The sequence below is a fragment of the Parathielavia appendiculata genome, assembly GCF_033297405.1.
Source record: "Parathielavia appendiculata strain CBS 731.68 unplaced genomic scaffold N657scaffold_10, whole genome shotgun sequence".
Classification (NCBI taxonomy): Eukaryota; Fungi; Ascomycota; class Sordariomycetes; order Sordariales; family Chaetomiaceae; genus Parathielavia; species Parathielavia appendiculata.
Window position 1 is genome coordinate 286,895 of NW_026944229.1, and position 25,461 is coordinate 312,355.

General features: G+C 54.6%; 13 protein-coding genes and 1 non-coding gene across 14 annotated transcripts; 5 read left to right on the top strand and 9 right to left on the bottom strand.

The window, feature by feature from the left end:
• Positions 1–152: 152 nt before the first annotated feature.
• N657DRAFT_t107 lies at positions 153–238 on the bottom strand. Its single transcript has one exon. It is a non-coding gene; the product is annotated as a tRNA-Gly (tRNA).
• Positions 239–747: 509 nt separating this feature from the next.
• Positions 748–1,392, bottom strand: N657DRAFT_673103 (uncharacterized protein; the record flags this gene model as incomplete). Its single annotated transcript, XM_062795672.1, has 3 exons — positions 748–1,067; positions 1,130–1,139; positions 1,180–1,392. 3 exons carry the CDS (start codon positions 1,390–1,392, stop codon positions 748–750), a joined length of 543 nt encoding a protein of 180 aa, XP_062645618.1.
• A 1,155-nt stretch (positions 1,393–2,547) lies between these two features.
• N657DRAFT_647331 (uncharacterized protein) lies at positions 2,548–3,557 on the top strand. The gene has a single exon (XM_062793290.1). The coding sequence runs from the start codon at positions 2,875–2,877 to the stop codon at positions 3,085–3,087; it is 213 nt and encodes a 70-aa protein (XP_062645619.1). The 5' UTR covers positions 2,548–2,874; the 3' UTR covers positions 3,088–3,557.
• Positions 3,509–6,390, bottom strand: N657DRAFT_599972 (uncharacterized protein). The gene is made up of 2 exons (XM_062790065.1): positions 5,738–6,390; positions 3,509–5,681 (listed from the first exon to the last, which is right to left on the bottom strand). The coding sequence occupies exons 1-2, from the start codon at positions 6,098–6,100 to the stop codon at positions 3,840–3,842; spliced, it is 2,205 nt and encodes a 734-aa protein (XP_062645620.1). The 5' UTR covers positions 6,101–6,390; the 3' UTR covers positions 3,509–3,839.
• Positions 6,391–6,709: 319 nt separating this feature from the next.
• N657DRAFT_622270 (cytochrome b5) lies at positions 6,710–7,634 on the top strand (the record flags this gene model as incomplete). The annotated part of the gene is made up of 2 exons (XM_062790645.1): positions 6,710–7,049; positions 7,128–7,634. The coding sequence occupies exons 1-2, from the start codon at positions 6,726–6,728 to the stop codon at positions 7,632–7,634; spliced, it is 831 nt and encodes a 276-aa protein (XP_062645621.1). The 5' UTR covers positions 6,710–6,725.
• A 664-nt stretch (positions 7,635–8,298) lies between these two features.
• Positions 8,299–9,032, bottom strand: N657DRAFT_576970 (uncharacterized protein; the record flags this gene model as incomplete). Its single annotated transcript, XM_062789223.1, has 3 exons — positions 8,299–8,533; positions 8,593–8,926; positions 8,984–9,032. The coding sequence occupies 3 exons, from the start codon at positions 9,030–9,032 to the stop codon at positions 8,299–8,301; spliced, it is 618 nt and encodes a 205-aa protein (XP_062645622.1).
• A 1,332-nt stretch (positions 9,033–10,364) lies between these two features.
• On the top strand, positions 10,365–10,992 carry N657DRAFT_682351 (uncharacterized protein; the record flags this gene model as incomplete). The annotated part of the gene is made up of 2 exons (XM_062796473.1): positions 10,365–10,410; positions 10,568–10,992. 2 exons carry the CDS (start codon positions 10,365–10,367, stop codon positions 10,990–10,992), a joined length of 471 nt encoding a protein of 156 aa, XP_062645623.1.
• Positions 10,993–15,268: 4,276 nt separating this feature from the next.
• N657DRAFT_99369 (uncharacterized protein) lies at positions 15,269–16,179 on the bottom strand. Its single transcript, XM_062797631.1, has one exon. It carries the CDS (start codon positions 16,044–16,046, stop codon positions 15,327–15,329), a length of 720 nt encoding a protein of 239 aa, XP_062645624.1. The 5' UTR covers positions 16,047–16,179; the 3' UTR covers positions 15,269–15,326.
• A 150-nt stretch (positions 16,180–16,329) lies between these two features.
• On the bottom strand, positions 16,330–18,332 carry N657DRAFT_647337 (mitochondrial carrier). Its single transcript, XM_062793291.1, has 5 exons — positions 18,171–18,332; positions 17,916–17,937; positions 17,726–17,802; positions 17,316–17,561; positions 16,330–17,263 (listed from the first exon to the last, which is right to left on the bottom strand). Exons 1-5 carry the CDS (start codon positions 18,207–18,209, stop codon positions 16,700–16,702), a joined length of 948 nt encoding a protein of 315 aa, XP_062645625.1. The 5' UTR covers positions 18,210–18,332; the 3' UTR covers positions 16,330–16,699.
• A 1,450-nt stretch (positions 18,333–19,782) lies between these two features.
• On the bottom strand, positions 19,783–20,209 carry N657DRAFT_682354 (ribosomal protein S25; the record flags this gene model as incomplete). The annotated part of the gene is made up of 3 exons (XM_062796474.1): positions 19,783–19,808; positions 19,865–20,074; positions 20,152–20,209. 3 exons carry the CDS (start codon positions 20,207–20,209, stop codon positions 19,783–19,785), a joined length of 294 nt encoding a protein of 97 aa, XP_062645626.1.
• A 286-nt stretch (positions 20,210–20,495) lies between these two features.
• N657DRAFT_657390 (40S ribosomal protein S5) lies at positions 20,496–21,398 on the top strand (the record flags this gene model as incomplete). Its single annotated transcript, XM_062794807.1, has 4 exons — positions 20,496–20,586; positions 20,688–20,733; positions 20,841–21,024; positions 21,081–21,398. The coding sequence occupies 4 exons, from the start codon at positions 20,496–20,498 to the stop codon at positions 21,396–21,398; spliced, it is 639 nt and encodes a 212-aa protein (XP_062645627.1).
• A 310-nt stretch (positions 21,399–21,708) lies between these two features.
• On the bottom strand, positions 21,709–22,581 carry N657DRAFT_576606 (uncharacterized protein; the record flags this gene model as incomplete). The annotated part of the gene is made up of 1 exon (XM_062789192.1): positions 21,709–22,581. One exon carries the CDS (start codon positions 22,579–22,581, stop codon positions 21,709–21,711), a length of 873 nt encoding a protein of 290 aa, XP_062645628.1.
• A 251-nt stretch (positions 22,582–22,832) lies between these two features.
• N657DRAFT_99459 (NAD(P)-binding protein) lies at positions 22,833–24,204 on the top strand. The gene is made up of 2 exons (XM_062797632.1): positions 22,833–23,145; positions 23,205–24,204. The coding sequence occupies exons 1-2, from the start codon at positions 23,084–23,086 to the stop codon at positions 23,932–23,934; spliced, it is 792 nt and encodes a 263-aa protein (XP_062645629.1). The 5' UTR covers positions 22,833–23,083; the 3' UTR covers positions 23,935–24,204.
• A 343-nt stretch (positions 24,205–24,547) lies between these two features.
• On the bottom strand, positions 24,548–25,320 carry N657DRAFT_682358 (uncharacterized protein; the record flags this gene model as incomplete). The annotated part of the gene is made up of 2 exons (XM_062796475.1): positions 24,548–24,869; positions 25,151–25,320. The coding sequence occupies 2 exons, from the start codon at positions 25,318–25,320 to the stop codon at positions 24,548–24,550; spliced, it is 492 nt and encodes a 163-aa protein (XP_062645630.1).
• Between the last annotated feature and the right edge of the window lie 141 nt (positions 25,321–25,461).

Consider the following 25,461-nt stretch of genomic DNA (forward strand, 5'->3'; position numbering starts at 1 on the left):
TCTTAATCTGTCACATTGTTGTCATCCGTGCTCACCATCCATTGAATCTCTCAGCTCTTGGGCGGTTTCGGGGAGAAGGTAAGAAAGGTATTATTGAACTCGAAGCAACTCCTAGGCAGGGGCTGAGAACCAAAAACAAAACGATATGAAAATGCGCGAACCGAGATTCGAACTCGGGTCACTCGCTAATCCAAGAGGAGATGGGAAGCGAGAATTCTAACCACTGAACTATTCGCGCTTACATGTTGTATTTAAAATATTTTTCCCTCTAAGTAGAGTGTACAAAACAAATTGCACAAAGAGCATCAGCTCTAGAGCAAAGCTTTCCACAGTCATATCTTTACAAACCAGGTAACGTTACGGATCCGTACAGTAAATTAAGTGAGTTATAACCAGTATCCATAGCGAGCCGAACAACGGGTAAGGTAGCGAAGGTTTGCAACACCACGGGATGCCAAATCAATCAGGCAGGCGTGTTGCATAAAAACCAAAAAAAAAAAAAAAAAAGAAGTTCAATCGTTGTGAAACCGGAACAACATCAAGGAGAATCATAAAACCTCAGGGAAACCTGCAACCACCACGAGCTATACCTCTTCATTCAACCCACAACAAAGAAGATCGCTGCAACCTATAAGGAGGAAACAGGTTGACCAGCACATCTTGCCGGACTATCACGAGTCACTCAACAACATTATTAAGGTCACGTTGGGATCCTCGGTCCCAGGGCCGCCAATGAAGCGAGGGTCTTCATACATACTGGTCACCACGGTTCCGGCACGCATCGCCGCGACCACAATAAAAGTCGCCGCCCACGCCGTTCCTGTTGGGCGAAATCTTCTCGTGGACATTCCTCGCTGGCTCGCCCGCGTTGCGCTGGTTGAATCTGTAGTCTTGGACCTTGTATGCCGTACGCCTGACGGCCTTCCAGGTGAATACAGTCTTACCTGGGCCGCCGTCGCAAGCGCGCGTCTTTCCGGTTTCGATGGACATCTCCACTGCGAAGCCACCGCTGATCCAGCTAGAAACGCTGCCCGAGGTGGCAGAGCCGACAGTGATGGACACGGAAGCTTCGTTTTCCAATAGTACAAGTCCCGCCAACGCAGTTCATGTTGGACTGATCTTGTTTTACCCGGTGTCAGCTTCGAGGCAATCAAGTACAGTGATGAGGTCGCGACTTACGCTGACCTGGATGTGCAGATGAGCCTGCCACGGATTTCCGTCGCCTACCACACCAGTACTGGTGGTCCAGGTACCGCAGGCGCCCTGTCGCTTATCGAGTAAGGCAGTGGCGGTGCTGACGGAGTCACGAGTATCGGCCGTCATGCCGAAAGCCGGAACTGTTGGAGCAGACCTGGCGAGGATTGCCGTGGACAAGAGGTGGAGAATCTTCATTTTGATCATTGAGAAGGAATGGAGCTTTGCGCGAAGAAATGCCTCTGGCCCTCATCGAGTGAGATTCAGGTAGGTAGTCTGCTATCTTGACTGCTCCTCAGTTTCCTCCGGCAGCCACTGGCAACTTTATACTCACTGATCTGTCGTCCTTGGCTCCCAAGACTCAGGACCCCTCCCGGACTCCCTCGCTGCACTGTCGAAATCTCGGGGAAGCTTTTCCTCACCAAAATGCATCCAAAAGATATTGCGTTTGGGGTGAGAAGAACCAACAAGCCTCAAAACCGGGATATCAGCCTGGGAAGACAGGCAATTACCTGCACTCTTTGTTGAGGCAGATAAATTCGGCACCGCAGTCTTGCTTGAGCTGCTACGTTTCCTGCTCTGGCCGAACCTCCGGGAAGACATTATGTTGGGGGTGAGAAGAACCAACAACCCTCAAAAAACCTTGGAAAACAGGCGGTTAGCTGCACTCTTGTCTAACGAGCATACACTGGGCATTCAGTCTTGCCCATACAGGCGGGCACGATTCCCATTTTGACCATCACGTCGCTTTCCTGATGAAACTCTGACTCCTCGCAAGGCGAGCATCCATCGCGGCGCAATACCACTTTCATGTTGCCAACAGGTCTCTTGAGTCACCCTCCGACCAGCTGATGCATCGCAATCACAGTCTTGGCCGATTAAGGCGAGTGGGATTGTCAAACGGCTCAAGGCCATGATAAGCCAATTTGGCTTGGTTTACAAAGATAATTTTTGAGTCACGGTTGATTGCCGGCTCACGGCCTCGAGCCGCTCTAAATCCAAGTGCTCACGCCCTCCTGAGCTGTATACTCATATACCGCTCCTGCCCTACTCAACTGCTTGTTTATTGGGGAGGCTCATGAAAAATGAGCGGCTCAGGACCGTGGGCTGGAATGGACGCTCGTCTTTGTGAGCCAACATATCCCAGCACGGCTCGTTGGGGCAACGTAAGGTAGGTACAGATGCGGCGCAGTGGTGTTTGCAGCACGGATGCCGCAATGCACGCAGTTGAGGTTGTATAGAAATAGGGTCATGCATCTGATTGAGCGGTTGATGATGTAATTGTCGCTAATCAGACGGTTATATTGATGTATGCACGGGTCAACCTAAAACAACAGGCGAGGCGTATATTGACCAACGCAACCTTCCTAAATCAACTGGCGTAACGAGCCAACAAGCCAAGTGCAGGTTTTGGACTGATGTCATGGTATGAAGATCTGCGACGACCGGCGAACAACAACTTGAAGCTGGTCTTCTTACTCTTACGGTTTTGAGCCTTGTCCTCTGCGCCCCTTGATTTGGATCATTCCAGTTATGTTTCCTACAACTTTCCAGACAAAACCTTTGAAATGCTTGATCGCAAATCCGTCACTGCACCCAACCTAAAAGTTCAACAAGTCGACCGCATCGCCGCGTCTTTCCGACTCGAACACCTATCTCAGGCATTGATGCAACAAGAGCATGTCCAATAACACCACGCTCCGCTGCTTGGGCCCGGATGCCCTCCCCGCTGAAGCTGAGCGCCTCGTCCCGCAGGACATCAACTACGTGCTCGTGCCGGGGACGAATATCTCGGCGCCGTGGATGACGGAGTGCTGCGCGCCCAACCAGGTCTCGCTCATCAGCGGCTGCTATTTGTGGTGTGAGATCCCCGGACAGCCAGCTACATTTTGATAATGGTACAGGGAAGTGGGTCACGCATATTGATGGGTGCATGAAGATGAACGGGAGGGAGGTTGGTGAGTCGAGGATCACGGCGCTTCATGTTGTATGTGGAGCTGAGAGAAGGATGGAGTTGAAGGGATGGGTGCTTTTCGGGTTGTTTGTGGCTGGGCTGATGATGGCGCTTTGAGAAGGAAGGGCTGAGCTGAGTTGTGTGTTAAGTGTTACGCCTTAGTGAGGTTCTTCCAGCATGTATCAAGGTTGATTTGCGTTAGCTTACTTCAGGTAGTCAGAGACAAGGAAGGTTGGCTGCTCAGGACGGGCTTGTCTGGGGTGTACTGGCAGTGTGTGCTCCTCCCCGTTTCATGCTGATTGGGCGAGTGTACAAAGAGCTTTAGCATGATAGATGGGGTTTTGGATCTGGTGACAGAATCTGAGCAAAGTTGAAAAGCATACATTAAAACGACCCCTCGCTGTCCTATGCAGAGCGGAACAAATACACAAACACAAAAGACCAAAGGCTAGCCAATCCAGGCCAGACAAGCCCCTGACAAAGCGAGCCTTACTCCTGGCTCCAAGATCCAAACAATCAACCAACCAACAAACGAGCACCAACAAAGCCTTTGTCCAAATCGCCTTTCTTTAGACGGCCGCCCCCCAATACCCCAAAATCGCATCTCCACAAATCAGGCAACCACCCTGATCCAACAGCTTCGATCCAAACACCTCAGGAGCAACCCAGAACCATCCGCCAGAGTACCCCATCAAGACCTGACCCTCCTCGCAGCCGACAAACCCCTCACCGTCCCCGTCCTCGCCACGGCGGCAGCACCACCAGCAGGAGTAGGAGCACTAACCTCCCGCCGAACCTCTCTCTCCCGACCCCTCTCCTCCACTTCACCACCATAAATCCTCCGTCCGCTAACCAGCTCCCCACTGCTAACTTTCCTCCTCACCACCCCACCAGCAGCCTCACCACCACCACCACCACCAGAAATCATCCTCCTCGCCTCCGCTAAACTCCCACCTCCAGTCCCAACCGCAGCATTCGAACCCGAACCCAAACCCGTATTCGAACCAAAATTAGACCCGTTGGACCCAACCCGCCCGACGCTCCTCGCCCTGCCCCTGCGCTCCCTGATCTGTGCGAGCGCCTGCTCTCTTGTCATGGTGGGGGTCAGCGCAGGGTTAGTCGCGTCGAAGCTGGGCTTGTCCAGGTCGACCACGTCGTTGATGTTGTTCCCCGTTTGTCGCGACGGGGTACGCTGCATCTTCATCAGGCGCTGGGCCAGCGTCGGGCCGTCGGTGGGTTCCTCGCGCAGCGGGACTCTTGTTGTTGTTACGGTCGCTGTCGTTGTTGGGTAGTGTGAGGATGTGGTGTGCGGGCGGGTGAACGGGATTGTTTGTTCAGTGGTGATGTGGGAGGGGAGAGGGTCGGTGAGTGGGTCGGTTAGGGAGGACGAGGAAGATTCGAGCGGGGGTACGGCGATGTCGCGGAGTGGAAGGTGGGTAGGTTTGACTGTTGAGGGCGCGTCGGTGTCGTCCTCGGGCTCGGCGGAGTGGGCTTCAGGGGCCGGGCCGGCGGTTGTGGGGATATTGAAGACTGGGCTGGGGTCTCGTCGGTGGGGTGCGTCGAGCAGCGAGAGCAGCGAGGTGCGCTCTTTCGAAACCACGGCATAGTCCGGGGGGTCGACGGACGGTGTGCGGCGGTACATGGGTTCGCTGTCGGTCGGCGTGATGGGCATGCTCGGTGCCGACTCGGTGGGTGATACCACATATGAGGCTGCCGACTTTGCTGCTATGGCATCCGCTTCGGCCTGCGACACTGTCCGGAAGATGCCTTCAGCAGGGTAAAAGATGGTGCTCCGCCTTGGCTCCCTTTCCGCCTTGAGCATGTCCGTCTTGGACCGCCTGGGCGTCGGCTTCGGGGCTTCCACGGAAGCCCGGCGGCTCTCACTAAGAATCATCGGGTCTCCGGCATCCGAGTATGTCAGCACGCTGGTTCGCTTGCGGCGTGGACTAGACCGCCGGCTCGAGCTGTTCCGGCGCATCTCCTTGGCGGCCGAGCAAATCTTCAGCTGGCATTCCGCCTCGAGGAATTGGACCTGCTCTAATGCTCGGTCCGCTCGCTGCTTCTCCCATTCCCACAACATCGTAATCGTCTCAATCTCGGGATCGCTTGTCGCCAAAGCAGAGATAGAGGATGTCCGAGCCCGTTTGCGTGGTCCCGTCGAGTTGTCTCCGTCTTCGGAGTCCTCCGAAGCAAGGCGCTTAACCTCCACTTCGTTCTTGGCCAGCGTCTTGATGGCGTCGAGTTCATGCTCCAGCATTCTAATTCGTTGTTGCGCCTGATCCAGCTGCGCTTGCAGGCTGACCAGCTTGTACTGAGCGTCAAATGCCTCCTGCTCCCGCGCCTTGCTCCGTTCCCGCTCAGCCTTGAGCTCGTCCTCGGCGGCCTTTTGCGCCGTCCGGCAGGATTTGAGCTCTTCCTGCGCCTTGACTAGCGAGCTTTGTACCTTGAAAGTTTCTTTTCGGGCGCGGCGAATCTCTTTTTCCCACAATTGTTGCGTGTGGGCGTGCGTCTCTTTGACACGTCCGTAGTTTTCCTGCTGGAGTTAGCCGGCCTGTCCCATGCCATGTCCTCAAAGAGTCGTCAACCCACCATGACTGCCTCAAGTCTCTCTCCAACCCTCCTCTCTCTGTCTTTTCCCTCCTCAACCTGCTTCCTCAATTGCCTCACCTCGTCGCGATACCGGCGCATCTCTGCCTCGGCTTCCTCGCGCCCGAGCATAGCGCGCTTGAGGGCGGCGTCGGCTGTCTTGCGTTCGAGCTGCTTGGTTTGCATGGCGAGGTTGTTGTACTGGTTGATCTTTTCGTGGACCGAGCTGTCGCGGGCGGAGGCGCTCTCTCCAAAGGTGATGCGCTGCTGCTGGGAGGGTGAAAACAGTGCCGAGTCGCGCTGGGCGTTGTGCGAGACGGGCTGCAGCGGCTGGCCGCCGCCGCCGGGGCTCGACGGTACCGACATCGTCGAGCTCGTACTATGTGTTATCGTGGTGTCATGCAATGCACTGTCTTTGTTGGTCGTGGGTTGTCTGTGTCTCCCTGGTGGGATTGACTGGTGGTCGATACGCAATCTTCACGAATTGATCGGGAGCAAGTGGAGAAGGCCGCGGGGCAGAGAGGATGTAAGAGCCGATGATGACTGAACTGATAATGCAATCTGATGCTGATGCGCGTATGGAACTCTGCAAAATGCGCCTTCCACAGACAGTGCTTCAAGTGTACGACTGTATGTGCGACAGATATGTCAATAACTTGAACCACTGAGCTTTTAATTTGGCTGTCGGTAGTATTTACTGCGCCAATTCACAATTTGATGCTGCCAATCACTGACGGCTTGCCTGACCAGGGTTGGGTTGCTATGGGCGACGCGGATTACAAAGTGGGCAGCTAGGCAGCCTCGCGCCTTGGGCACCCAATCGGTGACGATCATATTCCAATGCAACATCCCACCTCAGCCTTGCATACCCGGTTCATCCATAAGACAATCTGGCAACATCAACGGAAGAGATGTGCCGTGATTTTCATTCTCAATTGTACCCAAATCGATACTGAGCCTCAAATTTCTTTGGCACAAAAATCTCCACACAATGGCCGACGAACCCTCCGTCCGGCGGCGCAAGGCGGAACCCAAATCGAACGATTCCCCAAGTTCTGAACCGGTTGAATCGGAAACGGAAGTACTCAAGGAGCAGATCCCAAAGAAGCCCAAGAGGAAATCGCCGCAAGAACGGTTGGACGACGACGCAGCTTACAGCACAGCCTCTCTTTGTCTGGACATTCTCCGCGTTATTACCTTCATCGGCCTCGCCTGGATCGGCCTAAGCTACCTCATCTCGAATGGCGAGACCTACTCGTGGGGCATCTCCGACCCCCCCAAGTACCTCAAGCCCGAGTGGTGGATGAAGCAATTCGTACGAGGGGCCCCCGACTCCTATCCCCTTCTGCCCACCCACACAAAGTCCCCATCTAACTGCTTTTGACAACCGCAGCGCGGTCCGGTCTACCTCACGCCCATCGAACTATCTGCCTACGACGGCAGCGACCCGTTCAAACCGATCTACCTCGCCATTAACGGCACAATCTACGACGTGTCCTCCAATCCGCGTACCTATGGCCCGGGCGGGTCATACCACTACTTTGCCGGGTGTGACGCGGCGCGGGCGTACGTGACGGGCTGCTTCGCCGAGGACCGCACGCCCGACATGAGGGGGGTCGAGGATATGTTCCTGCCGCTGGACGATCCGGCCGTGGATAAGTACTGGAGCAAAGAGGAGTTGGAGGTTTTGAGGAAAAACGAGAGGGAGGAGGCGCTGAAAAAGGTGAACGATGCGTTGAGGCACTGGGTCGAGTTCTTCAGGAAGAAGCCTGAGTATGAGTTTGTTGGTTATGTTAAGTTGCCTGAGGGTTGGCCGGGTACGGAGCCGAGGAGGCCGTTGTGTGAGCAAGCGGCTAAGGGGCGGAAGAAGAGGGTTGTTCCGGGGCATGAAGGGAGGTAATCTCTGTTTAGGAGATGCGTTTTCCTAGTTATATTCCTCTTGGTTAGTTTTTCATTTCATCCCAACTCTGCCGCATGCCACAGTTCTTTCCCCGGCACCACAACCGCCCTGCATGTATTCCGTCTGCAATCCTCCGGTAGCCAGCTTCCCCCTGTTAAGTGGGAAGGGTGCGGTCTAAGAACCCCTCCCGCCTGGTCCGGCGAGACTCCCCCGGAGGTCGCCAGTTCGACCCCCCGCCGAATCGCCGCCCAACGAGAACCGCCACTGGGGATTTTCGTAGCCATCGACCTCCGCAAGGGGCTCGGTGGTGTGCTTTTTAGTACTTTTCCTTTACCTCAATCATCTTTGCCAAAACCTGCCAAGGCGATGAATCTTGTGGTCAAGTCTACGTTCAGGTCACTACATCACTCAACCCTTCTGTTACGGTGAAGATATACGGTTACCGACGTAATATCCGCTTAGCTCAATGCAGTGGAGCATGTTACATGTACAGCTGATGACGAATGTAGAAGAGAAACCACCACCCCCCTTCCCCCTCTCTCCCCCCACATACAAAAGGTATATCCGAACCCGTCGTCCACCATCACTCTCAAACCTGGTGAGTATTAACATCCCGCTGCAAAAACGAACTTCGCCTCATAAGGCCCCCCTACCCTGTCCTCCATCAAAGCAGCAAGGCAGCGCCAGCAGCAGCGACGAGCGCGAGCGTGCCCGGAGCAGTGAGCACAGCGACAGCACCAGATACGCTCTGGGATGGGGAGGCTGCACCACCAGTGCCCGAGGGGGTGTTGGTGGAGCCCGTCGTACCCCCGGCCCCGGGAGTACCGCCGGGAGCCAGGCTTTGAGCCCCGGCAGCGAGCGACTTGTAGCTCTCGAGGGTGCGACTGGCGTTGTTGGCACTTGAAAGGCGTGTTAGCTTTCCAACACCATGATCGAGACTGCAAGTGGGAAAACTCACGGCTCGTTAATGACCATAACCATTCCTTGCTGACAGTGCCGTCCCTGGGCGCAGTACAGCCACAGTGGGTTGGTGTTGTTGATCTGGATGGTGTAGGTCGGGACCATGCCCATGGAGGCGCTGGCGGCGGCGGGCAGGAAGCCCGAGTGGAAGCCCGTGACGTTGCTGTTCAAGCTGATGGGCTGGCATGGCTTGTCGAAGGTCGACTGCGTGACGGTGTGGTTACCGGCGAGGAACTGGAACTGGACAAACTCGCCGGGCTGCGCGACGAGCTTGTCGGGCGAGTAGGTCAGGCTGCCGTTGCGCGCGACGGTAACGACCCAGGTTTTTTGGGCTGGTATTTCTCGTTAGCATGCTATTGCTTCCTTCCTCGACGCTCAAGGTTCCTTACCGGAAGCCAGGCTCGTAAGAGCGGTGAGGACGAGTGTTGTGAGCTGCATTCTGAACAAAGATTCGTCTATTGGTAAAAGCGAGGGTCCGGGTCGTCGAAAGAGTGACTGGGGTATCAAAAGCGACTTGCGCTGTGCAACAAGGTCAGGTCTAGCCTGGGTCGAAGATTAAAGAACAGACGACGGCACGAGAAAGAAGAGAGAAAGAAGCTGGAAAGCGAGGGCACCCCGAAGTGATGACTATGGACTGAACTGGTGGCACGGGAAGGAGGCCGGCCTGACGATCCGGGCACGGCATGAATTATAACGTTTTCCGAGGCCTTCAGAAATGTAAAGGATCGTCCCATGGTACAGTGTGGCCATGTCGTGAAGGTCGGATGGGGAAGGGGTTTGTGGCTGCAGGGCCCGGGGTGATGTTTGAGTTTTCGAAACATCGCCATGTTTTGCCATCGAGTCCGGCGTCTAGTCAGCCCAAAACAGAGACAGGAGCAAATCAGAAGACTGCATGGCGATTTTGAGAACAAAGCGGACAAAGTTCTACTTTCAGACTTGCTTGCAAGAATTCCTTGCTTCTGAGTCTAGCTGTTTGGGGAGGAGGGAGGGGGGAGGGGGGTGAGCGCCCTTGTTGGTAACTGAGGGACGTACCCGGATTCGATGGCGGGATGTCTGTCCTTGACATTTGCAACCGCGTGTTTCAACAGGGATTTTTATCAATTCATTTGGTGAGACGTCGCCAGAATGAGCTTGTCCATGTGGTCGACCTGCGCGCAGAGCCATCCTCATGACTTCGCTGACTGAAGCGCACTCAAGTCATGGAATCCAGCGCTCGATGCCCGAGCAAGAATCAACTGCGTAGCGCCCTCGGACGGAAACGAGGTTTGCCGGCCACCTGGCGCCATCCCGTCCAATGTCCAATATTAACCACGGTCAACTCACAACTCATGGAAGATTGTGGCTATCGAGGGGCCTGGAAAGTGGCCGCCTTGCCAATTGACAGGGCCCGGCGCTAAGGTTGAAAGACGGGAATGGTTGCACTTCGACCGGACAGAGCTGAAAATAAGGTTGAGCCTTCCAGGCGGCGCCGTTGCGGAGACTGGGCCTTTGTGTGAGGCGAGAACCTGGGGACCCACCTTTTGACAGGGACGGGGCTGCAAATATGCGGCGTCTGCCGCAGCCTGTGACACTTGTCAAACAATTTGGGGTTTCAGGAACTGCTACCAAGCGCTCTGGGCTTTTCAATCGCAGTGGAGTCCCAAAATGCAACCTCGCCGCTGCCCCATGCTTCCCGCTGGCTGCATCGCCTCAACATAACGGCTACCTATTAGATCCAATTTTCCGAGTGGAGCAGAGGTCGGCCCCGTCTTGGGCCAAGCACTGGATTCCATGGAGGTGATTGAAGTGGCCGACGCTTGTGCCGGTGACAGCGATGGTATGGTCTTGACCACTCACAAATCATCCTCCGGTGCAGAGATGATGGCCAGGATTTCTTCGCCAACAGCCAAAAGCGGCTTGATCGAAGGAGCATTACGCCCAAAATATCGTGGGTCTTCAGCTGACCGAGATCCCGGCCGACGACGTTTGGCCAGTTTACGATCCCAGATTCACAAAGGCTCCCGAACCACTCCCCAACAACGTCCACATCAAGCGACAGAGTCTCCTCGACTACGGCGACCAGGTTTCGACATGGAAGTTCACCGACCTGATGTTGCATGAGCTGGATATCTGCGAGTGCCTCGCGAAACATCCCCATCCGAATGTCGCGAAATATCTTGAACGTCTCGTCGAAGACGGCAGAATGACGGCTCTTTGTTTTCGACGGTACGCCAGGACTCTCCAGGAAACGGTGAGCAGCAGCGAGCAGGTTGACACGCAGGCCTGTCCCCGGGGCATACAGGAAGGCATCAAGCACCTCCATCAGCTGGGCTTGGTACACAACGACTTGAACCCCAGCAATGTCATGATGCATAGCCACGGCTCCAACCCTGTCATCATTGACTTCGACTCCTGTTGACGAGAAGGAGAGGAGCTGGGGCTCAAATGGGGTACCTACGATTGGGCCAAGGAAGACATTACTCACTCGACCGAGATAATGACCTTTACAGCCTTTCCAAAATCAGGGAGGTCCTGTTGGGAGCCATGGTTCAATGGGGGAAACAGACTTGATGCCGGATAATCAGCGGTGACTTATTGAAGCGAAACAGCTCAAACAACGAAGAATGTTCCTGTCTCTCTTGCACTTCCTTCTTTTCTTCCTTCCTTCGCCAGATTCACAGGGTGTTGTAAGCTCCAGAAAACAATACCAGTACAGGGTTCCAGTTCTGCATTCACGCAGAGTGAAGACTTGATAAATAACGTTAAATGCAATACTAGGAACATAACTCCGAGAAACAAAGTAGCCAGTGATACCATCTTCCCTCTCTCAATCATCAAAGTCAGAGTCTTTGAACTGGTCCGCTCATTCCAGGTCCACTGTAATACTACCTGGCTGTGTGTACTATGCAAATCCAACCGTGCTCAGTCATGTTGTGCGTTCTCTCATCCTGAATCCTGAGTGGTGCCTTGGGTTGAACCCTGGGATGTGGCTATACCCTCTGTGGCATCTGAATCTGGAGCCACGGTCGACATTTAAGCCAAGGTAGTTCAACCTGGCGCTGACAGGTGTAGAGACAACTTACTATAACAACTCGAATACTTCCACGTGCTCATGTAACAGCCGTCTTCCACTTCCATGTTGATCGGTCAGCCCTCTTGATACTTCTGAAGTCTCACATCGTTTAACTGGTTCAAAGGATCCTGAAGTGTGTGCGGAGAGTGATATCGTATGAAGATGACCAGCGAGGGTAAGTGGCCTGCTTTGAGTTTGAAGTGGTTCGTTTCGCGTTGCTGAGAAGATAGGGGTGGCTTGAGGCTTAGGGGAAGAGCACATTGAGCCTGAAGAGGGACACCTTTTATGGTCATGGACTCTAGCTATTGTGTTGCTAATGTGTCCTGGAGCCAGGAGTACAAAAACCATCAACGAAAGCTGGATTAAGATGGGGAAACAGGTTAGAGGGTGCCACGCCCACGTGTTCACTCCATGCTGACTAGGAATTGGCTTCTCGTGACAACTCATTGAACACGGCCGGGATCCAACAGGGACGCCCCAGTCTGTCTACATGCCAACTTGAACACTCCCGTTGGAAGATACTCGCTTTGTTGGACGTCAAGCTATATACCGGTTCAAAGTAGCAGGTATGCAGTGTGCACTGAGCAGGCTTGATGCTGCCGGGATAATTAGCGGGTGATGTGAAATGTACCGAGTCTACCTTTCCCCGTTTTTACTGTTTTCCTTATACCCCTATTTCACAAGTGATGTAAAGCTGCCAAGAGCAAGTACGAAGGGTCTAGTTTCAGGATTCAATTGAAAGCAACGGGTGATGAATTACTAACTAAGGCTAGTAAAGCATGACTAAGAAAAATTGGCGAAAACAAGCAGTGATATGTCTCGGCCATGTGTGAATTATGTTGCCTGTCGACCCTGTCCCCTCATGTCGACCCTGCCTTATGCCTCCAAGGCTGTGCCTTGGGGCCATGTTTCAAGACCTATTTCTTCGCCTTAGGGTCTAAATAATTACAGGGTCAAGGTCAGTTCTACCGAGCGGTCCGAGCTCATGACAGGCAAGGGAAGAACTTACCATGATACTTCGACGTGCTGCATGTGCTTCTCTGGCAGTCCGTCTTGTAGGTGACGATGGATTCATCCGTCTGCTTGACGTCTCTGGTTTCGCACATTGTTTGATGGTTTGTAGGGTAAAGAGCGTATGCTGATAACAATGGGATATGATGACGATACTAAGGTACCGAGAGCGTGTCAGCTGCTCGCGTTTGATGTCTTATGCGTTGCGTTGCTGAAAAGATACTACCGGTGGTTTGGGACTGAGGGGAAGTGATCAAGGTGCATGAGAACAAGCGCCTTTTACGTCCATGGGCTGCTGCTATTCTGGCAATGTGCCGTGGAGCGAAAACACAACTATCAGAAAACCTGGCTTCCATGGGCGGACAGATCAGTGTTCCTCGCCCACCTGTTCGTTTCAATGCTGCATCCGAGTCGCCTATCCAGACAACTCATCAAACACGGGGGTAGGACCAACAGGTTGGCGCTCCAGACGAAAACAGAGTTTCAGGCAGGGCTACATGAGACCAGATATCTGACGCAAGTGACTCAACTCTATTCTTGAACAGGCTCTAAATACGTGGCCTATTCTATTCATGAAGGATCACTGGTGATGACTACTGTTCTCCATCTCAACTCTGTCTCCCCTCAGACAGCCAGCTTGAACACCACCGCAGGAAGGCACTGCCTTTGTTAGATGTCAAGCTACACATCCGTTTCCCGGCAGACATAGTCATACCGGACAAGCTCAATGAAGAGATAGCATGTCCTGCAGGGCAGCAGCAACATGTTAGCTTTGCTCTTCTGGCCAGCATCATAATGCTCCTACTGTTTCGTTGTCTCCCTGGTTCGCTGCCTCCCAGGTTCGCTGAGAGACTAATAGGTTCCATGATGCCACCTTAGGTTCTAGCCTGAGGCATTTCTCATAAAAATCCCGATAGATCGTCTCCTCTGTTCTCCTGTGCTTCTAGTTCTATTTCTAGATTCTAAGATACATGAAGCCGTCGATGGCTGTACTAGGGTGATGTTTCTTAGATCTACATGTGTATAGCGTGACAGTAATGAGTACAGCAAACCAATCATTGTAAACCCCCCAAAAAAAGGCCTTGACATTGTGTCTTCCAGTTTTAGTTGGCATGATGACCTGGCCCATCCCTACTTAGCAATCTGTGCCTCTCGACCTAAGCCCCTATTACTACTCGCCCTCTTGGGTTGAACATTGCCTCGTTTCCCGGCCTGTGTCTTGTGTTTTCTCAGGCTCTTCCTCTGCCCAGCATACAGTCAGTTGATGTTGCTTGTGATATGAGGAATGAACCCAACGGTCCCATGTGGCGAAAGCAAGAACTCACCCATGACTGGTGGCTTCCAACCCCAACATAATTCTTCGAACGTGGGCAAACTGACTTGTAGCAGTCCAAGCACCACGTGAATAGCTTCCCCTCTTTGCGACATCCCATGCGGAACTTGCACATGGTAGTAGATGGTTGAAGGACTACTGAGACCAAGTAAGCCCCTAGTAAGATTTTGAAGTCGATGATCTCTGAAAGTGTGAACGGGCCGCTTTGAGTCTGAAAGTGATGTCTTGTTGCTGGGATAACAAGGGTGATGCGATGGAGAACTCGAACAGCTCATGGAGCGTGGATAGGACTGTCTTAAATGGTTGTAAACAATCCCTACCTCACCGTGTGTACTTAAGTGAAGGGCCATCCAGAATCTCGAAGTAACAGACCCGAACAAGCGAGAAGATGGCTCGCCCAGATACTATTCCAACATTCAAAACCGAACCAACTGTCCTGGTACATTCCATGAAACTGATAGGAGATGCCTACAAAGACAATATGCTGTTGCTCAAACAAAGACCCTCGAGCACGGTCCAGAGGTCAGTTCCTAGACTGCCGTGGGTTGGAAAGAAAGAGCGCATGGAACTGAGAGATGATATATCACACACACCTATGGGGCCCCTTTGCTTTGAACGCGGCCGCAAGATTCCAAGGACGCGGCCATTATGTATCATGGCGGCAACTCCCAATTGCGAACTCCCCGAGTCGACCGTAACCCTGTATCAGTCTCCAGGTCTGCCACGGTTGGCTGGCTGGCTTAGATCGTCACCACTGGGCTTGGAGTCCTGCCGACGCTGAGTGTTGGGTTACAGCCCCGCTGGCTTATGCCACAATCATTGGCATACATTCTCGCACTTTGATTACCCCGGCCAGGGAATGTAAGCCATTGCGAGGTGAGTTATTGTCTGGTGTTTTCTGACCGGTTTGTTGTTCTGTTCGGGCTAGCCACCGCGTCAACCAATTTCGTTCCACGCAAAACGCTGGCCCTCTGGGACACCTCAGATAGTGGACCACCATGGCATCCCGCCGTTATCAATATCAATGTGTATTCATCCGTTCAAGTTGCAAGAGAGTTTCGGGATTTTGTAAATGCCTGGTATGGCAGGCAGTCGCTCCGCCGGATGGCGCGCGAACCCGGGCTTGCAGTGCAGCTCGGATTGTGCCCTGTGTGGGCCGCGTCCTCAAAGCACGACGCGAGGATATGCTGCTGGAGCAGACATTATGCATCGCAGAGTGACGCTAGGCCTTCCTCTGCCCTCAAGTTGAGCGGCATTGTAGTCGTCGAACGATCTTCCGTCGTTAAATAACTGGTCCGGCCCTTGATGAACCCCCTTCCTTCCGCCTCCGGGCCCTCTACAAATCCATCAACAACTGCGGCGCGATCTTTTCCAGATCCTCAACCTGCTCACCATCAGTCAGCAACAAACCAACCACATGTGACACCCTTCTCCCCGAGGAACAGCACGCACTACTTACCTCCAAGAAACCCCTACTCCTCTCCACCGCCGCCCTCGCAATCGCCTCCCTCACAAAAACATCCACATACCGCGCTACAGCAGCATTCGCATCCCTCGTGATCCTCGTCCCCTCCCTCTCAAAGAATTCATAGAGAATCCTCGTCAACAACTCCTGCGGTATCTTCTCTCTGTTCCTCTCCTCCTCCTCATCATCAACCTCTTCTTCCCTATCCTCCCCACCACCACCAAGTCCTACCCGGTCCCGGCCACGATCCCGATCCTCCTCCTCCACGGCCCCATCCAGCGTGTGATCATCATCATCTTCTTCATCTTCGTCCCTATTTTGATCGAGAAAAGCATCAAGGTCAACAACATCCGGCATATCATCATCATCCTCCTCCTCCAGCGACTGCTGCTGTGTCTTCCTCCCCCGCGCTTGCGCCGACGCAGCAGAAGCGGCTCCTCCCCTACCTCTCGAAGAGGAAGTAGCACCACGCCTGCTGGCCCTAGAAGCAGCTGTTGACCGGCCTCTGCCCGTCATTGAAGTGTTTGTCGCTGTTGCAGGTCTCCCAGGACCGCGGGCTGCGGAGCTGGTGCCTGACGCTCTGGGTGGCATGGCGTGCGAGTTCTGCTATGGAAAGGATATTTGGTGTAGGACAGGTCGGCGGATGGCGCCAGGAAAATGAGATTTTGTTGCGATTGTGTGAAACTCAAGATGTGTTTGATGCTGTGTGGAAACTGTTGCAGGCTGTCAAGTGCAAGAAGTGGGAGACGCGACGCGACCTCGCACGATTAAATTACGTAACTCGGTAGTTTAGATTTACGAAACACCAAAACCAAATCATCCAATTATTTCATCTTATCACTGGACTGGAGACGAACATTGAGCACTTCAGGAAGGAAACACGGTTGAAATGGCCAGAAACTATTGGGATCTATGAATCGCATGCAACAAAGGAAACACCCATGCGAAGAAACGGCAACCCCAACGCGAAATGGTAGCAAGGAATACACCGGGAATGGCTCAAGAGTATAAATTACAACGGGTGAACGGCCCATCCGCGTCCCAGTAACGCCAGATATGCCCAGTTTTTGTACCCCGCGATACCCAACGTCCAGAAGCATCTGCTGCCTCCCACGAAGGATCCCCGTCTCCCAGCTCAACGCCACCGACCCACCACGTCCCCTTGGTTCAGCCAACTGCTCGAACCGTGATTCGTCACCAACCGCCTCCATCATCCCATGATGTTGTACAGTGATTGGCGAAATTTAGCCAGAGCCGCCCTTGAAGGCCTTGCCGAACATAAGGACCTGGAGCTGGTCGTAGATCGAGAGCACACCAGCGCCAGCAACACCACGGAGGATGTTGGCACCAGCACCCTTGAAAAGAGACTTGACACCCTCCTTGGCAACGATCTGCTGGAAGGCATCGAACGAGCTCTTGTACTTGACAGCCTCACCAGAGGTCATCATCATGCGGCGACGGACCGTGTCAAGAGGGTACGAGGCGATACCGGCACCGGTAGTGACGCACCAGCCGAGCATGAAGGAAGCGAGGAAGTTGTTCTGGAGCGCGCCGGTGAGGACGACGGGCTTGATCGAGTCGTACATGCCGAAGTACAGACCGCGGTAGACGACGATACCGGCGACGGAAGGACCGAAGCCACGGTACAAACCGGCGATACCGTCCGACGCAAGGGTCTTGCGGTAGACGTCAATCAGGCCGTTGAACTGGCGCTCACCACCCTTCTTGGCCGACTTGGCGTCGTTGGCAAGACGGGTACGGGCGTAGTCGAGCGAGTAGACGAAGAGGAGCGAGGTAGCACCAGCGGCCTGGGTTATGTCAGACACCAACCGATAAGAACCTAAGCGCGCCAGAACTTACACCACCGGAGGCCAGGTTACCAGCCATCCACTTCCAGTAGCCATCCCTGTCCTTCTTGTAGCCGAACATCTTCTTGAACTTGTCACGGAAGGCGAAGTTCAAGGCCTGGGTAGGGAAGTAACGGATGACGTTGGCCGTGTTACCACGCCACAGGGCCATGACACCCTCATCGGCGGTGGTACGGCGGAAGCAGTCGACAATGCCATTGTAGCGGCGGTCAAGACGGCCAGCCTTGATCATCTCATCCTATGGGATTGTCAGCACAATTCGGGTCATGTCCAGCAACTCTGCCCTGGCCCGGTGACAATGCGAATGCACGTGACACCGACCGCTGACTGGGCGCCGATGCGGCTTTGGCTCTCGGAACACCATGGTCAAGGCAGGGCTCGTTCCAAAGCGCTGCAACATACCTGGTTTTGGACGAGCAGCTTGATACGCTCAATGGGGGCAGCGGCAGTCTTCGAGACGGCGGCGGAGACACCACCCACTACGGATGAACGTCAGCATGTATTCGCGGAACCAACTGCGGCGCAGTAGGCCTTCTACAGCATTCGCTGTACGTCCGCCCGCTGGCGCCGATGAGGCTCGGAAGTCACGTACTCAAGAAGTCGACCACGAAGGACTGTGACGGAGCAAATTAGCAAAATTGTCCTGTTGATAATCCCGACTGTAAACCGCTCGCCCCAAAGCTGTCGAGGAGTCTGTCGTCACGCAATTTCGCATGGACCATGGTCGCAGGAACCATAGACACCCAGCAATGAGGTCAATTGGGGCCTGCGATCGCGTCCTGAGACGAGACAAAAAGACGCGCGATGGGGCGAGGGATTTTCAAATTGCACCATAGTGACGACTTACCGGCATGCCCAGGATCTTAATATCCTCCTTGTTCGCCATTTTGATTGTCTGATGAAAGACGACTCTGAATGGAAAAGAATGGAGTGGAGAGGGAAGTCCTTGCTCTGCTGGGAGAGTCTAGGAGATGGAGAGATGCAGGAAGTCGCGAGAAAATGAATTCTGCGAGGCCTGGAAGTTGGGGTGGAAGAGGGAAAAAAATTCGCAGCGGCCCGGAAGAGACCAGCTTTTGAGGTGCGAGTCTTTCCGGTCCCTGGTCGCGCTAGGCGCACGGGCCAGCCACAACAGCCACTGGGGTGCACGGCAACCACGGGGGGAAGCGTTGCTGCTTCTTGCAGCCTTGCCGTGACGCTAACGTTAACCAACCACTTGCAGTGCCGGTAAAGCCCGAGGTCCCATTCTTTTTTTTTTGTTGCAATCGCCAAGTTGGCGGCCATGGGGATTTCGAAGCTGAGCAGCAGTTTTGAATTCATCATGCAGCCTCAAGTTCTCGTAAATGCGTCACTAACTGTAGTCATTCATGGCCTTCTCGGAGTTTTTGACATCGTTTCTCAGTGCCTCTCACTCGCAAGCGGCCCAATCTGACACAAGCCTCCCGTCCCTTATCGCGGGTTTGACTCGGATATCGGGACAAGATTGAGCGGTTTGTTGCCAACGCAGTGCTGCTCGGCTGAAATGTTCCACGAGGTTAAATAAAACCTCCGAAGAGACTCAACAGCCAATGGAACGGCGTCAATTGGACCCAGCTGGAAAGTTTTGATGTCTCAAGACTGAGAATTTCAAACTGAAGAATGATCCACTTGCCAAGTCTGAGGTTAGGAGACTTCGGCCATCTTCTGTCACTCTAGGTAAGGTCTCGAAGTATCTTGGCCTTTGCATGTGGCAAATGGCAATTCGGAGCCACCTTGTTTGGTTAGGCCGGAGTATAAGAGGTAAAGTATCGTCTGTGACACTGGACACGATGCTGATGTGGTCAAGCTTGTACTGTATACTGAGGACAAAATCCTGGGCGTCCTGTGTGGTACCTGATGCCACTACATGACTTGATATGGGTGACTCTGTGCTACGGTCAGGCGGCTGTGGAGTCTGGAGCCCAGAACAGACGCCGTTCTTTTCACCTCTGGTTGCATGGTGTATGCATCGTCGAGGCGTGCCAATAGACAGCAGGAACTCTGGACAGTATCTCGGCTTAGGAATAAGTCTCAAGGTGTTGCGTCCTTCGGTAAGTAACCTGACTTAAACATATCACCTGAGATGCTTCATGCGACAGGCATGTTCGACGGGTATCAATTCGCTACGCTGATGCGCCTGAGTTTCCGCAGAGGGACGTCTTGGGCCGACCTTCGATGGCTTCACAACCTCATATTAAGGATGGTCCGGCGTCGATCATACCCCGACCTGACAGGACGAAGCCGCGGCGTTGTTCGAATCTCGATGCAATTCCAGTCTAAGGATCTGGAGCACTTCCAATCCCTATGCTACACCGAAGGAGCTGCCAATGAATTCCGATCCCAGAGACGCAGCCATGCCCGAATAACCGTAACCCCAATCGAACCGTCGTAAAAAAGTCGCATTTCCGCCTGCCAGGTCCGTCGATATGATGTATGGCGGATGTTTACTCGGCAGCGCCAACGGCACGAGCTGCAGTCTTGTCAGCAAGCGATTCCGTATCCGCAGTCAACTCGAGCGCAACATACTGTAGATCTTCATCTTGCTGTGTCCCACTACCTGCTTGATCTGTCCCTTCTCCTCCAGGTCCTTCAGGCACCGCCGAGCGAGGGAGCCGTTGATCTTGAGCCGGTCGACGAGAGTGGCGACGGTCACCAAACGGTAAGACTGGACATCCTTATAGAGCTTGTCGGAAGTGGCCTTGTCAAGAATGACGGCGTGCTGGGCCTTATCCTTGACTGTTCGCAAATGCAGAGGTTAGCGGTTGTCGCCAGGGCCGATGCATTGGAGATTCGCAGGCACAGAAAGCGCTTACCCTTTCCCTTCGACCACTTCTTCTTCTGCTTCTTAGCACCAGATGCCGCGGGAGCCATGTTGGATGTCTGTTCTGGTGGATGATGAAGGTTGGAGTCGGAGGTCGAGCCGCAAAGCGCGGGGAGATTTTCTGACAGGCGAGCCCGTCGGATGCCAGTGCTTAGGTTAACCGAGCCCTAAAGGAAATGGGGCGCTGTGAGTGGCCGGGTTCCCGCCTAGACCACTTTCGGCGGGGCCACCAAAAAATTCACGACCACTCGCTCACAAGCCTCGAGTGTCGTCGTCCACGCCAAACTTCTGCTCATCACCGACCTTCAGCTTTCCAGTCCATCGGCAATCTTAAAAATGTCTGAAGGCGAAGTCGAAGTGGCCTCCTCCTCCTATGAGGTCCTCCCCAAGGAGGTCCTTGCCGAGGTTGGCAGCGTCAAGCTCTTCAGTATGTGCACCCGTGTGATTCGTTCTCCAACGACAAATCGATTGATGAATGGGCGGCCACAACCGTATCCGGAACCGGACGCTGACTGTTGTCAATTGCAGACCGCTGGAGCTACGAGGATGTTGAGATTCGGGATATTTCTTTGACGTAAGACGACACAAATCTGCGACGACCTGGACCGCGCTCGGTTTGGACTCGATTTGGCGGGCAGGCTACTGTGCTGGGCCTGGAGGCTAACGCGCTTTCTTCTGCAGCGACTACATTCAAATTCGGTCTCCCGTCTACATCCCTCACTCGGCTGGCCGTTATGCCCAAAAGCGGTTCCGCAAGGCCAACTGCCCCATCATTGAGCGCCTCACCAACTCTCTGATGATGCACGGCCGCAACAACGGCAAGAAGCTGATGGCCGTCCGCATTGTTGCGCACGCATTCGAGATTGTGAGACTTCGCATTTGTGGCATCGTAAACCGGATTTCAATCTGACTGAATTGCAGATCCACCTCATGACCGACCAGAACCCCATCCAGATTGCCGTTGACGCCATTGTCAATTGCGGCCCCCGCGAAGACAGCACCCGTATCGGTTCCGCTGGTACCGTCCGGAGACAGGCCGTCGATGTCTCCCCCCTGCGCCGTGTCAACCAGGCTATTGCCCTCCTCACGACGGGTGCCCGCGAGGCCTCGTTCCGCAACGTCAAGTCGATCGCCGAGTGCCTTGCCGAGGAGCTGATCAACGCTGCCAAGGGCAGCAGCAACTCGTACGCCATCAAGAAAAAGGACGAGTTGGAGCGTGTTGCCAAGAGCAACCGGTAAAGGGCTGCTTGGGTGGAAGGCATATTGGACCGGGACGGGACGGATTTTACGGCTTGTTTTGCAGGGCTGCTTTTGCGCGTTACGGTCTGGTGGATGCCTGGCATTCTTGTCAACAGGCACAAGTAGGGATCTCCCAACAAGGGAGCAAATGGTGAATCTCTGACAAGAACGGCGTCTTTTGGTGGTGATTATGTGGTGCAATTTCTTGTAACGTGGAGTTCTGTTTTTCTTTATTCTTCTGGCTTTTTCCGAGTGACAGATTAAAGCCCATGGTATCGCGAGGCACGCCTCTTACAAACACCCCCTTACCCTAGATCTGGTTTACCTCCCTCTCAACTTCAACCCTTAAAAACATGCCATAATGCAAGATTCCCTCCTCCATCCACGTACCCATCGCCTCGTCCACCTGGAACCCGCACTTCTCCCACACTTTCACGGCGTCTGCCTGCGCGTGGCAGCAGAATAGGCCGTTCCATAAGGGAAGCGTCCCCCCTTGCTCCATGCCTAGCTGCGAGAAACCGCGCTCGGCCGGGGATGGGTCGAAGTAGGACGGGTGCTTGCGCATCCAGTCGATTGCTGTGCGTATTAGCTGGCCGGCGATGCCCCGGCCGCGGAACTCGGGGATCACGGCCAGCCGGCCGAGTTTGACGTAGGGTTCTATGCCGTCGTGGTAGCTTGTTGGGCGGTCCGGGGTGAATGTTGGTTGTGGGGCGGTGGTTGTTGCTGGTGAGGAGGGGTCGGTGGTTGCGGTGGTGGCGGTGGTAGTGGTGGTGTTGTCGTCCTGGCCGGTGGTGGTGATGAGCTCGCCGTCGACGTAGACGCCGCCTTGGACCGGGTGCGGCGGGTGTGGGAAGGGGACCAGGCGTAGGGTGCCGATTGGGACGGACTGGGTCGAGCTTTGCCGCGGACGGATGATCTCGCCTGTCGTGGCGTCGGCCACGGCTGGCGTGATGGTGTGGTTCACTGAGGCGTAGATGACCCAGTGCGCGGAGCGCGGGTCGTCTGCGTCGAACTCGTTGGCTTGCGGGATTTTCTGCTCCTGGACGAAGACTTGCGAGCGCACTGTCATGGCGTCTAGGAAGGTGCGCGGAATGGAAGAGGCGTTGGGCTGCTCCGAGGGTGGGAGGGCTTTCTCCCATGGGAGGGGCGTCGGTTCCTGAAGGGCAATGAATGGCGTGCCCATTTTGATGGCTCCCTGCTCTTCTCTCCCCTGGTTTCGAAAAGTCCAGTCCTTAATCCACAGCTGGGTTGAAACCAAAACAGGGCCTTGAAGCGATTGACTTGACCACCACGCCCTGATGTTTAGGTGTAGATATTTTTGGGTCGGCGATTTTTGCTATCAATCAGTCGCGGGGTGTGTCTCCACCCGTGAACATTGCCCTCTCGACTTCAACTGTCTTGTTCCCTGAGGCGGCACTGCGAGTGACTGAAATTGGTCACAATCATAGTTAATGATTTTCAGGTTGTCGGCCGTCAACCGCGTGCCTTCTCTCTTTCCCGGGGGCTGATCAGTTTGGACTGCGGGGTATCGGATCCTTGCGGGATCGGTACCCAGGCCCCTTGCATTTGTTCATTTCATTAGATCTCTGTACCTGCATCGACTTGTGAATCATGCTGTAGAAACGGAAACGCGGTATTCTCGAGGCCTGGGGCCTCATCAAGTCGAACTTGAATCCGACCTCGACATGGCAGCCGCCAGCAACGCCATTGAAGGCAAGCTTGCTCTGATCACAGGAGCTTCAGGAGGGTAATTAAGACATACGGAGCACCAATGGAACACCGTTTGATGTTGACTTTGAGTAATAGCATCGGAGCAGCCTGCGCAAGGGCGTTATACTTGAAAAACGTCAACCTGGCCCTGACCTACTCCAGTAGCGAGGACAAGATCCGGGCTCTGGAAGAAGAGCTCTGGGCGCTACGCAACAACCACTCCCCCAACGCCCTCAACCCGGTCGTCTCAACACACAGAGTTGACGTCGGCTCGGCCGATGATTTGCATCGCCTCTTCAAGAGCATCCGCGAACTGCACGGCCAAGACGGCCCAGACATCCTGGTTTCTAATGCCGGCTACGGCAAGCGCATCCCGGACATTGCGGACATTTCGACCGAGGAGTTCGACTACACCATCAGCATCAACCTGCGCGCCGCCTTCATACTGTCCAAGTTGAGCATTCCGCACATGGCCGCTCAGCGGTGGGGGCGCATCATCTTTGTCTCGTCGCTTGCCGCGCACGGCGGCGGTATCAACGGGTGTCACTACGCCGCGAGCAAGGCCGGGCTGCACGGGCTGATGAAGAACCTGGCGACGAAGCACGCCAAGGACGGGATTACCGTCAACGACGTTGCGCCCGCCATGATTGGCGAGACGGGAATGCTCCCGGATGAGAAGTCCGTCGAGGGCACGGCGGGGGATGTGAGGAATATTCCGGTCGGGAGGTTGGGGACGCCGCGGGAGGTGGCGAATGTCGTGACCATGTTTTGCCAGACGGGGTACTTAACAGGTCAGAGTGTGCTGTTGAGCGGCGGGCTGAAGTGAGCGGGTTCTGGGGGAGATCGTATATCCAGCGGTTTCGTCTTGGTTTTTTGACTATCGGCGCAACAACTATGCTGAATACATCACGGCGCCCATCATCCCGTCTTCATGTCCGCCGGACCAGCTCCCTCTCAATGTCAAGGCTTGGATCTTCACGCCTCAGACCGGGCGGGATCCCTACTTGGCCAAGTGCGCGAAGCTCACGGACACGCCGTGTGGGCCAGGGCGGTCATCGGGTACAGGGCCGTGTTTGTTTAATGGGCTCTTCAAGCGGTGTCGGTATGGCTCTGCAGCCTCTCCTCGGTGCTAAATGTTGATGGCTGCCGTAGCCGATGCCTCGCCGTTCTGCTGACGTAACTCACAGGGCTCGGCACGGCACATGGTGCAGCCGTCAGATGTCGCCTTTCCCCCATTATGGTACTCGAGCGCACCGACATCAGGGGATAAAACGTGACGGTTGCTGTTTCTGGCCTCCTCTAGCAGAATCCTGTACTGTGCTAGCACCAGCCGGGCCGGGCAACAACCCTCCCACTCGTTTGTCCCTTAATGCCAGAGTACGTTCTATCCCGATAACGGCCCCTCCACACCCTGACTGTTGTTCCAGTCTTAACATGTTTCAACGCAGATTCAAGCTCGGCCACCAACTCGACGGCGTTAAGCTCGTGTTGGCGTACTTGTACATATTGTCGATGAGCGCTTCGATGTAGCGACGCTTCGCTTCGGTACGGCTTAGGCCCGTTTGCGAGCTCCACGCGTCCCATTTGTCTTGCTCGCGCAAGAACTCCTCGCTGCTGCTGCCCATGCCGGTCCCCGCTGTAAGTCGCTTTATCAAACCCTCCACGTCGCCTCCCATAGCTGGCTTGAAGAGGCCGTTGAGGCGCATACGGTCCGAGGGCGGCGGCCGGGCGGCGGCCGGGCGGCCCCGGTGTTGGGAATTGCTTTGGCTGTCTTGAGAGCCTGGACGAAGACTCGGTCTTTTGATGTGGCGAGGGGGGTTTGATAGGGGTCAGGTGTGCTCTTTTCGAGATATCCCTCATCTTTACCGGTGACGGGGCTCGCCGGAGCCCCAGCACCGCTCACCCCTTTCAAGGTGCTGTTACCCCATTGCCAGAATGCGTTCTCTCCCGAGATTCAGATCGCGAGCCTCTCCTTCAAGATTTCCACTTCTTGCCAATGTCTCTGTTCTTGTTGCCGGTGAGCGCTTCGTCGCGGGCCATACATTGTTTCGACGACCTCCTTCTCGTACGCCGTCATCTGGTTGCTGATTTCCATCGTGTGCTCATCTACAAGACGCCGCACCGTGCCTTCCTCCCGCTCGGCTTGCATGCGTGTCAGTTCCTCCTGCAGCTCATGATTTTGTCGGCTCAGGTCCTCAAGACGGGAATCCATCGGTGTTTCAGAGGACTCCTGGTCGCTCTCACGCGGCCTGGTCGTGATGATGCTCCGGCGGCAGCCGGTGCAAAGCCCGGGGGAACCGTAGAGGTACCAAGACTCCAGTTTATGTGAGCGGCCATTGTGTCCAGGAAATCC